Raw genomic sequence first — 19884 nt, forward strand, 5'->3', positions numbered from 1 at the left:
CAACTTAACAGATGAGTTATTTGATATTGGTGTACCATAACATAAAAAGGTTTGCAGTGAGAAGGGTACGCAGTGACATGTCTGGCAATCCGATCTTTTAATCCATGTCCACATATAGGTGCTAGAGTTTAGTAGACAGTGGCTACAAATAATACATAGGATTGAGAGATGTATGCTAGGTTGAAAACAACTTAGATTTGAATTTATAGTGAGCTGTGGATTTTCACAATATTACAGAAGTCATTATTGTTATTAACGCTGTATAAAAATAATTTGTTTGCTCAATTGCATTACTATGAAAATATTCAAGTTCTAATAATAGACTGACAGTGGACTTTACCAACTGCAGAATCTACTGATTGATCAGCAAGGGCGGTATTGCAGAAGAAAATGCCACTGCCTGCTGAGACGAGCAAAAAAAAAAAGTCATCAGCCTTCTGCTTTCATTCATCAATTTATATGGTAAGTCAAACTCACACTTAATAATTTTGATTTTTATTAAGACGTTGATAGCATCTCAATGTCCTCAGTACCTTATAGTGCGGTCTTATGTGCAAATATATTTCCTGTCAACATGGTAGTAATATGGATGACATAAAGGATCTCATGGTATTTATTCAAGGACTTTGTCTTCAAGGATGACAAAACCTGATTTAGATATTTGTGCTAGAAGTATTTCATCAGATAAAATATTGCCTTCGAGTGTGGAATCAGTTGTCTTTAATTAGAGAGATTGACTTACTTTCTTATGGAGTGAATCTCATTTAAGCTGTTCTCTGCACTCTCTTTATGCGACTCTGATCCTCCAGATGGATAGTTGTTTGCTACTCAGTTCTTGTAACTCTATCCCACTTTTAAAAGGAGCCCGAGGTTTTTAGTCGTTCAAAGTATCTTCCCATTACACTGCCTGGTTGCCTTGCATCAATAATAGATATATACCTAGTGAATGCTTACACATGCCTTATACTCCTGTGTGTCATCTTCACACAGAGAAATCTGAAAAATAATGCCCTGACATCATAAAGCTACAGCAGGATGTCATCTGACATGATTGCCAATCAGTTGCCTAGCAAGCAATCTGATACCATTATGATAGCACAAGTAAAAAAAAAAATATATATAAATACGCTAAGAACCGTGAAAGAATCGAAAGGTAAAGAAAAGCTTATAGGTCTGAGTGAATGAACTTATCAAAATTAAGGTGCATCGAGGTTCTCCACTCGGCCTAACACAAACTGCCTACGTTTACACCACATTGCAAATAAAAACTTGGCAATTGTGACAATGAAGACTGGGCATGTATCATATTTAAATATCCTATAGGCTACAATATGGCATCTTATGCCCAGATTTCTACAGAGTTGGAGAATCCATTTCGCCCAAGCCATCCTGTATGCAGGACAAAAAAGATCACGTGGATCTCTGTTTCTTCAATAATTTCGCAACCCGGACATAACTTTTTTTCCTCCGCCCACCTATTTGTAAACACATAGAGTGGGAGTGTCCCGTGCCTGAATTGAAGGAACAATTTCTTGGCTGCTAGATGCTGGATATAGTCAAGACCAGGTTCCAGGCTATAACACTTTTTAGCATCCAAGAACCTGGAGGTTAGACTAGAGGAATCTATAGACTGGATTAGACGCTCAATTCTGTATCCATTCCAGGCCAGGGTTAGGGATTGTTTGGAGGTTACTAGGCAAGCCTGCTCGTGTTCCAACCATGGGTAATTTCTCCCAATATTACGGAGTGAGTCCCGCATAAAGATCAGCCAGGGGATTCCCCCCCCCCCCCCCCCCCCCCCCAATTGACATAACTGATTTCAACTCTTCCTTGAAATTTTCCAGCTTTGGCATACTCCAGAGCCTTCACCAGTACTGGAGTGGGCAAAGAGCAATCAGAACAGCTATCAGGGGTACTCCCAAATCTAGCCTTAATGGGGTTAATGGAGTACTTTGGGGGAGACCCAGAAGTTGCCTGAGGAATTTGTTTTCCGTCCCTGTCAAATATCTACTAGAGCAATGACCCCAGATTTCCGCCCCATACACTGTGGCCCCCTCCCTTGGACCTTATAAATTTCCACCGGAGGGCCAATGACTTTTGCTGCACAACTTCTATGGACTTTTAGTATGCCCCCACTAGCTTGGATTAATTGAAGGTTTACCTTAATGGTCTGTGGTCCCCAATCCATTTTATCGTTTATAGTGAGCCCCAGGTAGTCAAATACTGGGACCCTCTCTGGGGGCTTAGAATCCAAGTTTGGGTGAGGACAATTTGTGCAGGTACCGTGGAAAACCATGTATTTAGTTTTATTTATATTAACCTCCAGATTTATTTTCTTACAAAACTCGCTAAATGCTGTTAGGACACGCTGCATCCCCATAGGTGTTTTAGAGAGGAGCAGCGTGTCGTCCGCAAACATCAGTGCGGGGATTTAGCGATTAGCAAGTTTTGGGGAGTCTATGTCCCTTACAGCTAACAATCTTCAATTAGACCATTGAGAAAGAGGGAGAAAAGTGTAGGTGCGAGTACGCAACCTTGTCTCACCCCCTTCTCAACCGGGAAGGGAGCTGTGAGTTTATCTCCTCGTCCATGTCTTACCCTGGCAAAAGTGCCATCATGGAGTCGTTTAAGCTGATAGCAGAGATGGGATGAGACTCCCATCTCAAGCAGTATAGACCATAGCTGGTCACGATCTACCATATCAAACGCAGATTTGAGGTCCACAAACGTAAGGTAGAGGGAACCGCCTTCCAATGTTCTAGTTTTCCAGTGGATCAGCTGGAGTCTAAACAGCTGGTCAATTGTTGAGAGTTTTTTACCTAAACCCTGCCTCTAACGGGGTTAAAATATTGTAGTCATCCAACCAAGTCTGCAGTCTTCCCAGTAGAACATGGGCAAAGATCTTTTGAGTTACATCTATAAGGCTAATAGGCCTATAATTACCCGGTTCCAGTGGGGATCCTTTTTTGAAAATGGAGATGATCTCCGCCCCTGCCCAGGTTGGTGGTGAAACATGCCACAGAGGACAGCATCAAAAAGAGACTGAAGATACGGGATCCAGATGGTCGGTTCGGACCTAAACAGATCTCCTGGAACCCGGTCCAAACCTGGGGCCTTGTTCGGCAGAACTTTGGCCAGAGCTGAAGATACCTCTGCCAACGTACAAAGTGGTGTATCGTCGGGATTGAGCTCCATCACGTATGGAGTTAATCACCCCTCCTCTGAATTTAAAGATCGATTCTTTGAGTATAAAAGTTTAAAATGGGAATGCTAACCTCGGGGAAGAGGTCTTTGTTAGATGGCAGTCCTACCCTGTTTTCACCAGGTTCCAAAACCCTCTTGAGTCTTTATCTATTAGGGCAGTCTTTATTGCCTGCCACCTCTCGGTTTCCCACTCATGCTTTGAGGCTAAAATGGTAGTTTTAAAATTTGCCCTTGCTGCCTTGATGCTCACATTACACTCCCTGCGAAGATTTACCAATAGGGAGCTCTTCGGCTCTTTACACGCCCTGTTATACCGGGAGTTATTGGATCTAGCCATTTTACTTTTAGGGGTTGACTCATTAAAAAAGAACCCTCCCAAGTTGCTAATCGGATCCAAATGATTATTCCCCAGCTTCTGAAGATAATCACTATCGTCTGCACTTTTAATAATAGAGCATGCCATTTCAAGAAAGGGGATAAGAAATTCATACAAAGTAGCCATGTCCTCCGGGGTCTGTGTAAAGTGTGCCCATCGTATCCTTCTACCCCCATCTGTTAACGTCAAATCCAGGGGAGGTAGGCCATTGTCAACATGAACTACTGCCTGTTTAGGCCAGTCCAGGGTTATGACCAGTGGGTTATGGTCACTTTCTATACGAGGGTGGACCTGGAAATCTAAAACCCATGCCAAAAATTCACATTCACCAGGGCATAATCTATAGGTGATTTCTGACCCATTCTCTCAAATGTAAACTTGCCAGAATTGTCGCCAGATAGGCGACCATTACAGGCCCTTAGTGAGTGATTAGGAGTGAGGGTAATCATCTGCAGAACTAGGGGAGACCAAGCCTTAATAGGGTAATGATTGCAAATTGGTATTACCAAGGATGTGTCCTCATCATTCGTAATGGGGTTGGTAAGCCAAAGAGGGGTTCAAAGTGGCAGTTGAAGTCCCCTCCCCAATGATAATGAAAGCTTGCTCAGGCAGCGTTTTAAAAAAGGCTGCCAGACAATCTAGCATTTGAGAAGTCTGTCCATGTCCAACAGGACGGGAATTTACATTACTGATGATGATCTTTGAAGAATTAATAGGGGAGAGCATAATACATATAATATCCAAATGGTGGGTTTCTATCAATTTTACTTCACATTAAAGATGTGAGGCAACCAATATATACACAGACCTCCTGACTGTCTTCCCCTGGGTCCCTTTATGGCTGGATTACAGAATGTTTCAAAACCTTCTCTATGCATGGGGTTCAGGGACCACGTTTCCTGGAACAGGGGAATGTCCGTCGCCCATTTCCTTACAGAGCTTGGGTTTATAGAGAGGGTGAAGGTCTATACACAGAACTGTCCTATAACACAGGAAGAGCAGCCGTACGAAATATTTATCTCTAGTGTGGTGAAGCTTTTAGTGACAAATACTACTTCTGTGATCAATTGAAGGACGGGGCAAAATAATGAAAACGATATTGAGATCAGACCCTTAACATAGGCTTATGGAATAAACCCCTCTTTTAAATGTCATCATCCCAGGAAGTCCTTAATCGGCTTAATTATATTTGTAAAAAATTGACTTTCTCCCTTGAGCACAGTGTCAGAGGTCAGTAGAGTTTCATAGAGTGGAGAGGCATAGACTGTCGTGGAGCGATGTAGAACAGAGTGGAGCTACGTAGAGTGTGTTGTATAAAGTGGAGTAGAGTGTTGTAGAATCAAGTGGCATACAGACGAGTAGTGTGTCATAGAGTGGAGTTGATTGTCATAGAGTAGAGTTGAGTAAAGTGGCAAAGAGAAAATTGCTTAGAGCGTCATAGAATTACACTGAGAAGAGTGCTGTGGAGTAGCATAGAGTAGAGTGTCAGTGGTGCAGAGTGTAATGAAGTAGAAAATCAGAGTGGAGTGTCTGAGAGTGGTATGCAGCGAAGTAAAATACAGTGGTGCAGAGTAGATTGGCATAGAGTGCATTGATTTTGAGTAAAGTTGTGTAGAGTGCATTGCCGTAGAGTTGTGTAGAGTGCAGTGTCATAGAGTAGAGCGGTGCAGAGTAAATTGCAGTGGTGTAAAATGCAATGGCATAGAGTGAGTGATTCAGAGGTGAGTGGAGGGGATGATTGAAGTGGCATAGAGCTGAGTGGTGCACAGTGGAGTACAGTGGCGTAGAGTGCAGTCATGCAGAGTCAAGTTCCAGAGTACAGTTTTGTTGAGTACAAGATCTTAGAGTGGTGCAGAGAGCAGTGACGTAGAGTACAGTAGTGCAGAGTAGAATAGGGGTTACGAGTGACAGAGTAGAATGTGGTAGAATATAGTGGCGTAAAGTGCAGTAGTTCAAAGCGGTTGGCGTAGACGCTGTGGTGTAAGGAGCACTGACTAGAGTGATGTAGAATGCAGTGGTGTAGAGTGCAGTGGTTTAGAGTACAGTGACATAGCGTAGACAGCAGTTGTGTAGATTTCAGTAGGTTGGCGCAGAATACAGTGGCATAGAGTGCAGTGATGTAAAGTGCAGGGGTGCAACGTAGTTGGCATAGGTAGAGGCTTAGGGTGCATTGGTTTTGAGTAAAGTGGTGTACAGTTAATTGGCGTAGAATGCCTTTGTTTAGAGTAGATTGGCATATGGTCAAGTGCAGTGGAGTTCAGTATCGCAGAGTGCAGTGGCATAGAGTGTATTGGTTTTGAGTAAAGTGGTGTAGAGTACACTGGCCTAGAGTGTAGTGGAGTGGCGAACAGTGGAATAGAGTGCCGTAGACAGCAGTGGCAGAGTAGACTGTTTCAGAGTAGAGTGAAGTGGCGTAGAGTGCAGTGTAGGCTAGAGTGGACTGGAGTAGAGTGAAGTGTAGCGGAGAGCTCAGTGTTGCAGAGCATACTGTTTAGTGCAGTGGTGTATGTTACAGTGACGTGGAGTGCATTGGCACATTGAGTAGTGGCTCAGAGTGGAACAGAGTGACGAAGAGTGCAGTGACGCTGAGCAGAACAGAGCGGCGTAGAGTGCAATGACTTAGTGATTTGGTGCAGAGTAGATTGGCGTAGAGTGCTTTGGTTTTAAGTAAAGTGGTGTAGAGTGCTTTAGCGTAGAGCAGTGGTACAGAGTGCAGTGTTGTAGATAAGGGGGACAGAGTGAAGTGGTGCGGAGTAGGGTGTAGTGCAGTGGCGAAGAGTGCAGTGGTGCATAGTAGAGTAATATGGAGAAGAGTGCACTGGCATAGAGTGGAGTGGTATAGAGTAGAGAGGAGAAATGCAGAGAAGAGTGTAATGACGCAGTGTGGAGTGGATTGGCATAGTGTGAAGTAGTGCAGATTACAGTGGGTAACGTGGAGATTGCATGGTATGTTAGAGTACTGCCATTACAGACGACACATTTTCAATTTAAATTACTATTACATTTGCACTCACAGTTTCACTAATAAACGTATACAGAGCACAAATAATGTGTGGAAATGTAATCACATATTGTGTTGATTTAATTGTCCGCACAGTTCATTTACAGACCTTTCAATTTTCGTCTATATCTATAAAAAAAAAACACATCATACCGCTTTCCTCAAAGAAACCCCAGTAGCCAGGATGATTCTCATATAAATCCTCTCACTTTGAAGTCACAGAAAAAATAAATAAACACTAAGCTCCCTGGAAGACACCGCCTGGCATTTGACCTCTAGACTACACAGCAAATATGACAATATAAGAACAAGATTTAAGGGCCTGTGTACAGAAAGCGAATTTGTGGAAGAATACAGTAAACAAGGTTAGGGCAACTTGTGGGACAAACTCTAGCTGGACAGTCTAAAGCAAATAAAGCCAGAAAATGTGAGTTACAAACCACAAGGCCAATGGTAAGCAACGGGCAGAATGCATTCCAAGGTCAACCTTCTGAAATTCCAAGATGTCTTTAGCAAAGCAGGCAGCGGTCCTGTCTGGTAGACTGCGACATAATAATGTCCATATGGTAATGTGCTCTTTCATTTTTGTTCTGTTTTCAAGTGAAGAGGAAATTGGACTCTTAGCTCTGCCCCATATGATGCCATAGTTTTACATGGTCTCCCGAAACGGCACGGAACCAACAGCGAAGTCCCATCGTGGCCCGCTACCATTCAGACATTGTTCTAAGAACTGTGGATTGCGTTTATCTTCCGACCGCATTTTAAGCAAGAAGGCATCCCAGCCCGCATAGCCAGCACTGTCCACTCCGGACACACAAATAGTCCTTATCCCCTATGAACCTTGGCGCCACCAGCGTTATCCTACGCTTTGCCTACCAGGAGCTCCACCGCCTGGGCTCACCAGCCCCTCCAGAACACACCATGTTCGCGTACGCCCTGAGACCTCACTTATCCCCTTAGGAGGCCTATATATTGTTTAACCAGGCAATCATACTGATCAGTCCTGAAGATGATCCCATTTTAATTTGAGCACGGGATCGAAACGTCGACTCCTTTCAGTAGACATACTGTTGACCTTAGTACATTATTGTCTGTATGTGCTACTCTGGGTAACACTGTTAATACTGATTCTAAAACGGTGCCCAGATCGCTCACTCCTTTGTGCCTGAAAAACCTTTCCTTTCATCCTTTCATTTCCTTCCTCTCTATTCGAACCTCTCCAGTACGGTACAGGACTGTGCCTTACTGCAAGAAATGTTTGTTGCTAAATGTATTTAACTCTACAATACTTAGATTGATTTATAATAAATTCCCTATCCGGGCTGGTAAGTAAAATATATAGTAGCCTATTGTAGTCTATATGATACTAGTTTGTCACTCCATTTTGCTGAGGACCTTTTGTTTTTCTTAATAATTGATACCCATGGTCCACAGCTACCAATTGGGTCACCCTTGTTTACCTTAAAAATAGTTTTACATGGTAGCATTTTTAGACACGTTCTCGCTGGATTTTGAACTATAGAGCTCACAGCAGAAAAGAATAGAGACTGGCTAAGGTACAGAAGTAGAAAAGCGAAACCCAATAAAATGCTTTTCTACTACCAGTAATTGAGGGCAACAGATGACACCTGTGCATACAGAGGATAAACCGTCCAAGCCTCAAGATATGGCTTCTTCAAGATGAGCACAGAATGAGATTTGATATTGAACTGTCCTTGCATCATGCCTGTCTAAAAAAAGGAACTGCTCTGGAACTGGTATCATGTGGCAAATAGAAGCCTTCATACAGCTTATATTACACGGTCTACCAGGCATAGTCTGATATAAAGCTGGGAACACAGTGTACCATCACTGTTGTTCCTTCTAACACAGATGTCCTTTTCATGAGTCCAGGAAAGACTTGCTCCTTTGGAAGAGTGGCGAGGGAGAGAGTGAGGAGAGGTAGAGAGAGAGAATACAAAACGGCAAAGACGGAATTCTTTTACAATCTGATTTGGTAGGGGGATAACATTTGATTAAAAAAATAGGCATTATTTGAGATATATACATTTTTTGAAGGTGTGGTTTAACATAATATTCTCGACTTCACTATGGATTAACTGGCGGGGATGTGCTAAAATGAAGATGTTAGAATCTGTAATTATTTGATATTGGTGTACCATAACCTGAAAAGTATGCAGTGATAAGGGTACACAGTGACATGTCTGGCAATCTGATTTTTTAATCCATAGGTGCTAGAGTTGAGTAGAGAGTGCTTACAAATAAAGACATAGAATTGAGAGATGTATGCTAGGTTTAAAACGACTGAGATTTTAATTTATAATGAGCTGTGGATTTTCACAATATTACAGAAGCCATTATTGTTATTAACGGTGTATAAAAATCAGTTGTGTGCTCTATTGCATTACTACGAAAATATTCAAGTTCTAATAATAGACTAACAGTGGACTTTTCCATCTGCAGAATAAACTTACTGACCAGCAGTGGCAGTATTGCAGAAGACCATGCCCCTGCGTGGCTGAGACAAGCAAAAAAAAAGAAACTTCATCCGCCTTCCGCTTTCATTCATCAATTTATATGGTAAGTCAAACTCACATTAAATCATTTAGATTTTTATTAAAACGTTCATAGCATCTCAATGTCCTAAGTACCTTATAGTGAGGTCTCTGTGTAAATATAATTTCTGTCACCATTGTAGTAATATAGATGAAAATATGGAACTCCTGATAATTCATCCACGACTGACTGTCTCCAAAGTTGACAAAGCCTGCTTTGGATTCTTGTGTTAGGAAAATGTCATCAGAGGAAGTACTGCATTTGAGCCTGGAATGAGCTGTCTTTAGTTGAGTGAATAACTTACTTTCTCCTGGAGGGAAGATCATTTAACCTGTTTCTCTGCACTCTCCATGTGGGACTCTGATACTTAAGATGGATGTTTTTTTATGATGGAAATTCTTGTAACTCCATCGGAACTTCAGTGCTTTAGGGCCTACTTGCTTTGCAGTCATAATTAGATAGTTCCCTAGAGCATCTTTGCTGATGCCTAATCCTCCTGAATGTCATCTTCACTCAGAGCAGTTGTCAAATGGAGCCCTGATATCATAAAGCTACAGATTGATGTCATCTGACATGAAGGCCCATCAATTGTCTAGTAAGCAATAGGATACCTTTATCATAGTGTTGAAATGGGTAGCAGAGTATAGGGGATGCCCAGCTGAAGACTAAGATGGTGGGATAAAAAAATGGGCATTATTTGAGATGTATACACTATTTGAAGGTGTGGTTGAATATAATATTCTCGACTTTACTATTTATTAACTGGTGGGGATGTGCTAAAATGAAGATGTTAGAATCTGTAATTCATACTTTTTATTATTCGCTTTAACTATAGCTTAGACCTTGCTCACTCAACTTAACTGGCGGGGATGTGCTAAAGTGAAGATGTTAGTGTAGGAGAGTGGGGTCTGATTTATTTATTTATTTATTAATGCCATTTGTAGAGCGCGTACAATTACCCTTGGGCGTCTCGGCGCTAAAAGTGCATTGATGTCTCACCATGAACAGGAAGTACAGAGATATGGGTTATTGATTGAATAGCCATGTTGTCAATTTTTTTCTGAACTGCAGAAGTGTAGGACTTGTTTTTATATCGTTGGGTAGGGTGTTCCAGAGTTTAGGGGCCGCGATCGAGAAGCGGCGGTCGCCCCAAGAAACTGTTCGACTCCGTTGGACCACTAGTTGGTTAAGAGAATTGGATCTTAGAGTTCTGGATGGGTTATAGGGAGTCAGTTGATTTTTGAGGAATCGAGGTCCTTGATCCTGTAAAGATTTGTATACTGTACACAGAGATTTAAATTTTACCCTATTGTGAATGGACAGCCAGTGGTAACTTTTGAGCGTGTCTGAGATAGGTGCAAACTTAGGTTTTCTTGACAGAACGCGAGCGGCAGCGTTCTGCACGGTCTGGAGTTTTTTAGTAACTCTGCTCTGAGCGTTGAGCAGCAGACCGTTACAATAATCTAGCGATGTGAGCACTAGGGAGGTGACTAAGGTTTTGGCTGCTGAGTCTGGAAGATATGGTGTGATTTTTCTTACCATTCTAAGTTTGAAATGAGCATTAGCTGCCACCTTGTTTGCATGAGCCATGAAATTAAGCTGGTCATCAAAGGTAACCCCTAGATTTCTGACTTTGACCGTAGGACTGGGAGGTGTGCCCAAGGCCGATGGCCACCAGGTTGTCGACCAGGCTGGGGAGAGATTACCAAAGATGACCACCTCCGTTTTATCGGAGTTAAGCTTTAGGCAATTCTTTGCCATCCACTCGCTAATTGCCGTCATCCCACCTTGGAATCTCTCTGCCACCCTCTGTCCATCGCCCTTTATAGCCAGCACCAACTGGGTGTCGTCAGCGTATGAGGTTAGGCCCATCCCATGTGCTTTGATGACACTAGCAAGGTCCGACACGTATATATTGAATAGTGTCGGACTTAGGGATGAGCCTTGAGGTACCCCACACGGCAGCGACAGGTCAGCCGACTGGAAAGGGCCAACTGTGACCGCCTGAGTTCTGTTACTCAGGAAGGAAGCAAGTAAGTCCCTGGCCGTGAGCGTGATGCCCATCTTCTCGACACGGTCGACCAAGATCTTATGGTCAACCGTGTAGAAAGCGGCTGACAAGTCTAGGAGAACTAACAAAGCAGTTCCTCCTTGATCACGGATAAGCCTTATGTCGTCAGCTGCTTTAATGAGAGCGGTTTCTGTTCCATGATGTTTACGGAAACCGAACTGCGTATCATCTAGCAGATTGTTGTTTTCTATATAGGCTGATAGCTGCTGGTTCATAGCCTTTTCTACAACCTTGGCTAGAAAAGGGAGACTTGCTATAGGGCGGTAGTTTTTTAATTCAGCTTTATCTAAACCAGGCTTTTTAAGCTGAGGCTTGATCAAAGTATTTTTTAGTGAATCAGGGTAAGATCCAGATGCCAGAATTGTATTACAGACCGTGGTAATAATTGGGATTACTGTGTCTGATACAGTGGCGAGTACGGAGGTTGGACATGGATCCAGGGCTGATCCAGTTTTAATCGTAGTTACTATGCCCTTAATGTTGTCATTAGTAAGGGGGTTGAAGCAGGTCATAGTGGATTTAGGAGTGATCATAGGAATAATGACACTGCTACTAGCCTGGTCTAAATTGAAGGCTTGGTAGATGTCATTAACCTTTGCGAAAAAGAACTCTGATAAAGCATCACATAGTATTTGCGATGGGGGTGGGTTAAGATCTGGGGCATTGCCAGCAAGGGTTTTGGCAATGTAATATAGCTGTTTACTAGAATTTTTAGCATTTTCTATGTGACATGTGAAAAAATCTTTTTTTGCTGCTATTATCATAGCTTTATAAGTAGCCAGAGCTTTCTTATATTTTTCTTTGTTTTCGTAATCATAAGTTCTTCGCCAGTGTCTTTCCCTGTTCCTGGTTAATTGTTTTTGGATTTTTAGTTCTGCCGTATACCACTGAGCTTTAGGTGTGTTTCTGTTTTTAGATATTGGTTTGGTGGGTGCCAACTGAGTCGTGGCGTCCTATTCCATTCCTATGGTTACCCCCACTTTTTGCTGTGCTTCACTGGTTTCCGACTTTAGTATGGCTGTGGCCCTGCTAATCGGGCCCCCAGCCTAGCTGTACTCTCTCTAAATTGATACCATGTACTTTAGGTACATACCAGATTTGTTACTGTTTCACCCTCGTGAGCCCCTGTATATTGTACCGTAGGTACCCAGAGCATAGGTGCACCCAAGGCCTATCAGGGGCTGCAGCATGCATTATGCATCCCCTGGCTTGCCTTCCAAACTGACACCACAGGTCTGCAATTGCAACCTGGGTAAGGTGGTGTAATCACCCCTTACTTAGATGTAGTATATCTATATATACATATCGACACATAGTAACCTATAAGTCACTGGTGGGCCTTGACAATCCTGGATGCAGAGTGCTTTGTTTTGTGTGAGAGGTTGCCATAGCATGAGCTAAGCCCCTCTGCAGCTTTTGGAACCATCTCCTTATAGCTGTTCCATGATATAGCCATACCATATACTCTTAAATGTATCATTATCCCAGCGGTTAATGCTAACTTTGGTTTGGCTTTCTCAAAACATGTTGTGTAAGGTGTCAAACTCTTTGGGATCTTCCCCCCCCCCCCCGTCAGTCCTGGCAGTAGGGGTTGCATTCCACCCTTCTAGAGGGAGAAGACATGTAGTTACTTGTAAACCCGGTTAAAGGTAAACAGAGCCCCAGCATCACAAAATGGATGCTGCCCACAGACACGAGTCTGCCCTCGTGCTGCTGGACGAAACGCTGGCAGGGGAGGCCTGGACAATAGGTTTCCTGTCCAGGGAGGGGCTGGCACCTCCCCAAACAGAATTTATTGTATAGGGGCAGGGAGAGTTGCCTTCAGTGAATGCTTTTCAGACACTCCCTGGGGAACACAAGGTGCTCCATGCATTTCCCAGTTAAAACCGGTTGCTGAGGCTCTCCGCCCCAGCTCTGGCATGAAACTGGACAAAGGGGAAGGGGTGTAACCACCCCCTCCCCAGGTCCAGCCATAGGAGGGTCCATAGAGTTAGTCCATCCCCTATCTTTCCTATAAAGATAGAACCCCAGTCCCTAGGACTTTAGATTATCTGGACGAATCTCTGCAGCATATATCTTAGACCTTCGACATTCCACTTCGACTGGAAGACGGAAGAAATCTACCTTGTGGTCAAGGAGTGACCACCCTATTCTAACAGGCACCAACTGCATCTTTGCTGGTCTGCATTTTTGAGGTTCCCGCCAGATCCCAAAGTATCTGCGACACAGGACACAGACTTCCAGACATCTCTGAAGCTGACCTGAGCTCCCTGCAAAGCTGAGACCTGTAGCTGACACGAGAGACGTGGGACTGGAACTCCATCGCCATCCTGGTCACTGGCAAGTGACCCAGACTCTGTTCCTTCTGCTTTCAGGTTCTTCAGATCTCCGATCCACCCGGACACTTTTCCTCTGGTCGCCTGCAGCACTTCTCTGCAGATCTCCATTGAAATCGATGACGAAATCCAACATCAAAATGCACCTCTACTTCCGTGGGTGAGGTAACCGGAGTACTCTGGTAGTCTCAAAGGTATTGACCCTCCAAGTGTCTAAGTCTAAAAGGGTTCCATCGTAGTTATCCTAGAAGTGTCCTTAAATTGTATATTTGTAACTTGTTTGTTTCCCATAGAAAGGTAATGGTAACCCGCGGCTGTGCTAGAGTTTAGTAGACAGTGGCTACAAATAATACATAGGATTGAGAGATGTATGCTAGGTTGAAAACAACTGAGATTTTAAGTTATAGTAAGATGTGGATTTTCACAATATTACAGAAGCCATTATTGTTATTAACGCTGTATAAAATCAATTGTTTGCTCTATTGCATTACTATGAAAATATTCAAGTTCTAATAATAGAATAACAGTGGACTTTTTCTTCTGCAGAATGTACTGATTGACCAGCAGTGGCAGTATTGCAGTAGAGAATGCCCCTGCGTTGCAGAGACGAGCAAACAGAAAAAAGTCATCAGCCTTCTGCCTTCATACAACAATTTATATGGTATGTTAATCTCACATTTAATCATTTTGAATTTCATTAAGACATTCATAGCATCTCAATGTCATCAGTACCTTATAGTGGTGTCTTCTGCGTAAATATAATTTCTGTCACTTTCTGTCACCATTGTAGTAATATGGATGACATTATGAACTCCTGATAATTCATCCACGACTTTGACTATCTCCAAGGCTGACAAAGCCTGCTTTAGGTACTTGTGTTAGGAATATGCCATCAGAGGAAATACGGCCTTTGAGCCTGGAATGAGCTGTCTTTAGTTGAGCAAATACTTATTTTCTCCTGGAGGGAAGCTCATTTAAACTGTTTCTCTGCACTCTCCATGTGGGACTCTGATACTCAAGATGGATTATTTTTAGGATAGACATTATTGTAACTCCATTGCAAATTCAAAGGGAGCCCAATGCTTTCATTTGCTCTCAGTGCTTTACCATTACAGGGCCTACTTGCTTTGCGGTCATAATTAGATAGTTCCCTAGTGCATATTTGCTGATGCCTAATCCTCCTGAGTGTCATCTTCACTCAGAGAAATTGGTCGAATGGAGCCCTGACATCATAAAGCTACAGAATAATGTCATCTGACATGAAGCCTATCAATTGTCTAGTAAGCAATAGGATTCCTTTATCATAGTGTTGAAATGGGTAGCAGAGTAGAGAGGATGACCGGCTGAAGACTAAGATGGTAGGATTAAAAACAATAGGCATTATTTGAGATGTATACATTTTTGGAAGGTGTGGTTGAACATAATATTCTCGACTTCACTATTGATTAACTGGAGGGGATGTGCTAAAATGGAGACTTTTTATTATTCGCTTTAACTATAGCCTAGACCTTCCTCACTCAACTTAACAGATGAGTTATTTGATATTGGTGTACCATAACATAAAAGGTTTGCAGTGAGAAGGGTACGCAGTGACATGTCTGGCAATCAGATCTTTTAATCCATGTCCACATATAGGTGCTAAAGTTTAGTAGACAGTGGCTACAAATAATACATAGGATTGAGAGATGTATGCTAGGTTGAAAACAACTTAGATTTTAATTTATAGTGAGCTGTGGATTTTCACAATATTACAGAAGCCATTATTGTTATTAACGATGTAAAAAAATAATTTGTTTGCTCTATTGCATTACTATGAAAATATTCAAGTTCTAATAATAGACTGACAGTGGACTTTACCAACTGCAGAATATACTGATTGACCAGCAGTGGCAGTATTGCAGAAGACAATGCCACTGCCTTGCAGAGACGAGCAAAAAAAAAAAAAAAACTTAATCAGCCTTCTGCTTTCATTCATCAATTCATATGGTAAGTCAAACTCGCACTTAATCATTTTGATTTTTATTAATATGTTCATAGCATCTCAATGTCCTCAGTACCTTTTATAGTGAGGTCTTCTGTGCAAATATATTTTCCGTTAACATGGTAGTGATATGGATGACATAATGGATCTCATGGTATTTAATCAAGGACTTTGTCTTCAAGGATGACAAAGCCTGATTTAGATTCTTGTGATGGGCAGTATTTCCTCTGATGAAATACTTCTATGAGTCTCGAATCAGTTGTCTTTAATTAGAGAGATTGACTTACTTTCTCATAAACTGAATCTCATTTAAGCTGTTCTCTGCACTCTCTATATGCGACTCTGATACTAGAGATGGATAGTTGTTTATGATACGAAGTTCTTGTAACTCCATCCCACTTTTAAAAGTGGCCCCATACTTTTAGTAGTTCAAAGTACTTTACCATTACACTGCCTGGTTGGCTTGCATCTATAATAGATAGATACCCAGTGAATGATTTCAGATGCCTAATACTTCTGTGTGTCATCTTCACACAGAGCAATCGGTCAAATAATGACATGACATCGTAAAGGTACAGCAGGATATCATCTGACACGAGGGCCAATCAGTTGGCTAGCAAGCAATAGGATAACTTTATCATAGTATTGATATGAGTAGCATAGTAGGCAGAACACCTAACTGAAGACTAAGATTGTGGATGAAGAATATAGCCGTTATTTGAGACTGATAAATTTGTATGAATGTCTGGTTGATGATAATATTCTGGTCATCACTATTGCTTAACTGATACTGATGTGCTAAAATGAAAATGTTAGACTCTGTTAGTCATACTTTTATTATTCCTATTCCTATTAACAATAAGTCTAAACCTTCCTCCCTAAAATCATCAGATGGGTTAATTTCTATTGGTGTACTATAACACAAAATAATTACAGTGAGAAGGGTTTGCTGTCACATGTCTGGCAAACAGATCTTTTATCTATGTCCAAAGGTTGGCAAAAGAGTTGTGTAGAGTGGTGGCAAATAAGGCATAGGATTGAATGCTAGGTGTAAAACAAAAACTGAGATTGGAATTTTAGTGAGCTTTGGATTTCCACAATATTATAGATGCCCTAGTACTTACTAACTGCTTTATAAAAACATCATGTTTATTCTATTGCACTACTTTGAAAATATTCAAGTTCTAATAAATGACTAACAGTGGACTTTTCCATCTGCAGAACCTACTGAAAGACCAGCAGTGGTAGTGTTGCGGAAGAGAATTTCCCTTATTGCTGAGATCTAAAAAACAAAAAAAAAGAACATCATAACAGTGGACTTTTCCTTCTGCAAAATATACTGAATGACCAGCAGTGGCATTGTTGCATTAGAGATTTTCCCTGCATTGGTGAGATTTCTTTTAAAAAAAGGAATTTCATAACTGGATTTTTCCATCTGCAGAATATACTGAATGACCAGCAGTGGCAGTGTTGCAGAGGAAAATGTCCCTTCATTGCTGAGATGTAAAAAAAAAAGGAATGTCATAACAATGGATTTTTCCATCTGCAGAAAATACTGAATGACCAGCAGTGGCAGTGTTGCAGATGAGAATTTCCCTTCATTGCTGAGATCTAAAAAAAAACAAACAAAAAAGGAATGTCATAACAGTGGACTTTTCCATCTGCAGAATATACTGAATGACCAGCAGTGGCATTGTTGCAGAAGAGATTTTCCCTGCATTGCTGAGACTTAAAAAAAAAACGGAATGTCATAACAGTAGACTTTTCCATCTGCAGAATATACTGAATGACTAGCAGTGGCAGTGTTGCAGAAGAAAATTTCCCTTCATTGCTGAGATGTAAAAAAAAAAACAAGCATTTACATTGCAATGGTCTCGCCTATTCTAAAGTTAGAGCTATTGGCATTGTAAACACACACACACACACACACACACACACAGCCACACACAGAGCCAGAGTGAGTAGTAGAGAGTGAGTAGTAGAGGGTGAGTAGTAGAGGGTGAGTAGTAGAGGGCGAGTAGTAGAGGGTGAGTAGTAGAGGGTGAGTAGTAGAGGGTGAGTACAGGGTTTCTCACACACGCAGTGTCTCACTCACAGTGTGTCAGTGTGACACACACAGGCTTATAATAATTGTTTTACAAAATGAACCATTGCACCGCTGCCAGCTCTAACACTTGCTTCCAATAAGATTATGGAAATTCTCTTAATATTCGGACGACTCTCACACAAATCTTGCTCTGAGGGGCTCACGGTAGACATTTGTTCTTATATATGAGGAAGGGCATGCCTGTTTGTACAACCCTGAGGATTTCCCAGTTCTTTCAAGCTAACTTTTCATCACATCTAGGTGAAAGTCACATGATTCCTTTCCGTTACGTCTTGGTATATTTATTTTATTTTTGGGTTTGGATATTTATTTTCTTCGCATTTTCAGACTATGTACCATTCAGATTGGTGACCCTTGGACTGCCTTGGGTGACTTTTTTTTGGTGTACAGATATCACACATCCCTCTGGCAAACACGGCGTTCACATCTCATCCTCGCTTAAATGAACTGCAGCAATTCACCACAAACAGCACCACACGCAGTCCTTTGAATTCATCACCACAGATGCACCTAGTAGCTGCACACTGGATCCAAGCTCTTCATGCTTCTGTCATGTCTAAAGACACAAGTGTGGATTGGCCCGGCTGGCAGTAAGCGAGTATCACTTAATAAGCTGCCGCAACGCATACAATCAAAACACGCACATGCAACCGTCAGCATTGAAACGATACTATAGGGTTGGACTCGGTCTCTAATAAATGAGTGTTGTTTCAGGAAAGAAAAGTAGACACAAATCTTGAATGCAAAACCAGCCTTAATGGAGGGGAGGCAGAGGCACTGATGCAAAACCAGGCGAGGGGAGGGGCGGAGGCACTAATGCGAAACAAGGCGGGGGTTGGGTGTGGGGGGACTGATGGAAAACCAGGCTGGGGGGAGGGCACTGATGCGACAAGGCGTGAGGTGGAGGGGGAAATAATGCAAAACCAGGCTTGGGGTGAGGGGGGTACAAAAATGCACATTACGGCGCCGCCTCATAAAGCCGGAATGGCTGAGGTTGAATTCGAATACAGCTGCCTTGCTTCGGCTGCTGCTTTGCATCTCTCTGGCAAACACGGTGTTCCCATCTCATCCTCGCTTAAATGAACTGCAGCAATTCACCATGAACAGCACCACACGCAACCCTTTGAATTCATTACTACACATGCACCTAGTAGCTGCACGCCGGATCCAAGCTCTTCATGCTTCCACCGTCTCTAAAGACACATGTGTAGTTTGGCCCGGCTAGCAGTAAGTGAGTGTCACTCAATAAGCTGCAGCAACGCATACCTTAAAAACACGCACATGCACCCATCAGCATTAAAACGATACTGTAGGGTTAGACTCTGTCTCTAATAAACGAGTGTCATTTCAGGCAAGAAAAGTAGACACAAATCTCGGATGCAAAATCAGCCGTGATGGAGGGGAGGCAGAGGATCTGATGCAAAACCAGGTGTGGGGTGGGGGCACTAATGCGAAACCAGGCGTGGGTTGGGTGTGGGGGGACTGATGCAAAACCAGGCCAGGGGGAGGACACTGATACGACAAGGCGTGGGGTAGAGGGGGCAATAATGCAAAATCCAGGCTTTGGGTGAGGAGGTACCAAAATGCATATTACGGCGCTGCCTCATAATGCCGGAATGGCTGACGTTGAATTTGCATACAGCTGCCTTGCTTCGGCTGCTGCTTTGCTTCCTTCTGGCAAACACGGCATTCCCATATCATCCTCGCCTAAACGAACTGCAACAATTCACCATGAACAGCACCACACGCAGCCCTTTGAATACATCACTACACAAGCACCTAGTAGCTGCATGCCGGATCTGAGCTCTTCACACTTCCGCCGTGTCTAAAGACATGAGTGTGGTTTGTAAGCATGGGCGTAAAATCCGTTCCGTTAGAGAAATTTGCGGATTTTCTGCAATTTCGCGGTCTGCGAATCTCGTGAAATTGCAGAACAATAGGCGAAATCGCGTTCGGGACGGATTTTCAAAAACTGAAGTACATGAAGCACTTACAGGGTTACAGCAGGTGCCCAAGTTGAAGCGAATTTTTTTGTAACCATTTACAAAATGGTTACAAAGAAATTAACTTCAACTTGGGCACCTGCTGTAACCCTGTAAGTGCTTCCTGAGTGGCTCCTCCAGTGTTGTTGCCTTCTTGCAACTATTCTCTGACCCTCGAAGCAGGGTCAGAGAATAGTTACAAGTATGGCACAATGCTCCAGGCTGTCACAAAAATTGAACCACAACAGGAAGCACTTACAGATGAGGAAG

At 42.5% G+C, this 19884-nt stretch overlaps 1 protein-coding gene across 1 annotated transcript; it reads left to right on the top strand.

The window, feature by feature from the left end:
- The first annotated feature begins 384 nt into the window (after positions 1 to 384).
- On the top strand, positions 385 to 15530 carry LOC147722857 (uncharacterized). The gene is made up of 4 exons (XM_086966904.1): positions 385 to 462; positions 9045 to 9161; positions 14091 to 14205; positions 15411 to 15530. The coding sequence occupies exons 1-4, from the start codon at positions 391 to 393 to the stop codon at positions 15422 to 15424; spliced, it is 318 nt and encodes a 105-aa protein (XP_086823030.1). The 5' UTR covers positions 385 to 390; the 3' UTR covers positions 15425 to 15530.
- The last annotated feature ends 4354 nt before the right edge of the window (positions 15531 to 19884 follow it).

This window comes from Lissotriton vulgaris, chromosome 4_1, assembly GCF_964263255.1.
Source record: "Lissotriton vulgaris chromosome 4_1, aLisVul1.2, whole genome shotgun sequence".
NCBI lineage: Eukaryota > Metazoa > Chordata > Amphibia > Caudata > Salamandridae > Lissotriton > Lissotriton vulgaris.

Excerpts from the sequence above, each read along its gene's own strand:
- LOC147722857 (XM_086966904.1), top strand. The coding sequence starts at position 391 with ATGCCACTGCCTGCTGAGACGAGCAAAAAAAAAAAGTCATCAGCCTTC. Across the intron at positions 463-9,044 it reads TTCATTCATCAATTTATATG|AATAAACTTACTGACCAGCA; the intron begins GTAAGTCAAACT and ends TTCCATCTGCAG. Across the intron at positions 9,162-14,090 it reads TTCATTCATCAATTTATATG|AATGTACTGATTGACCAGCA; the intron begins GTAAGTCAAACT and ends TTTCTTCTGCAG.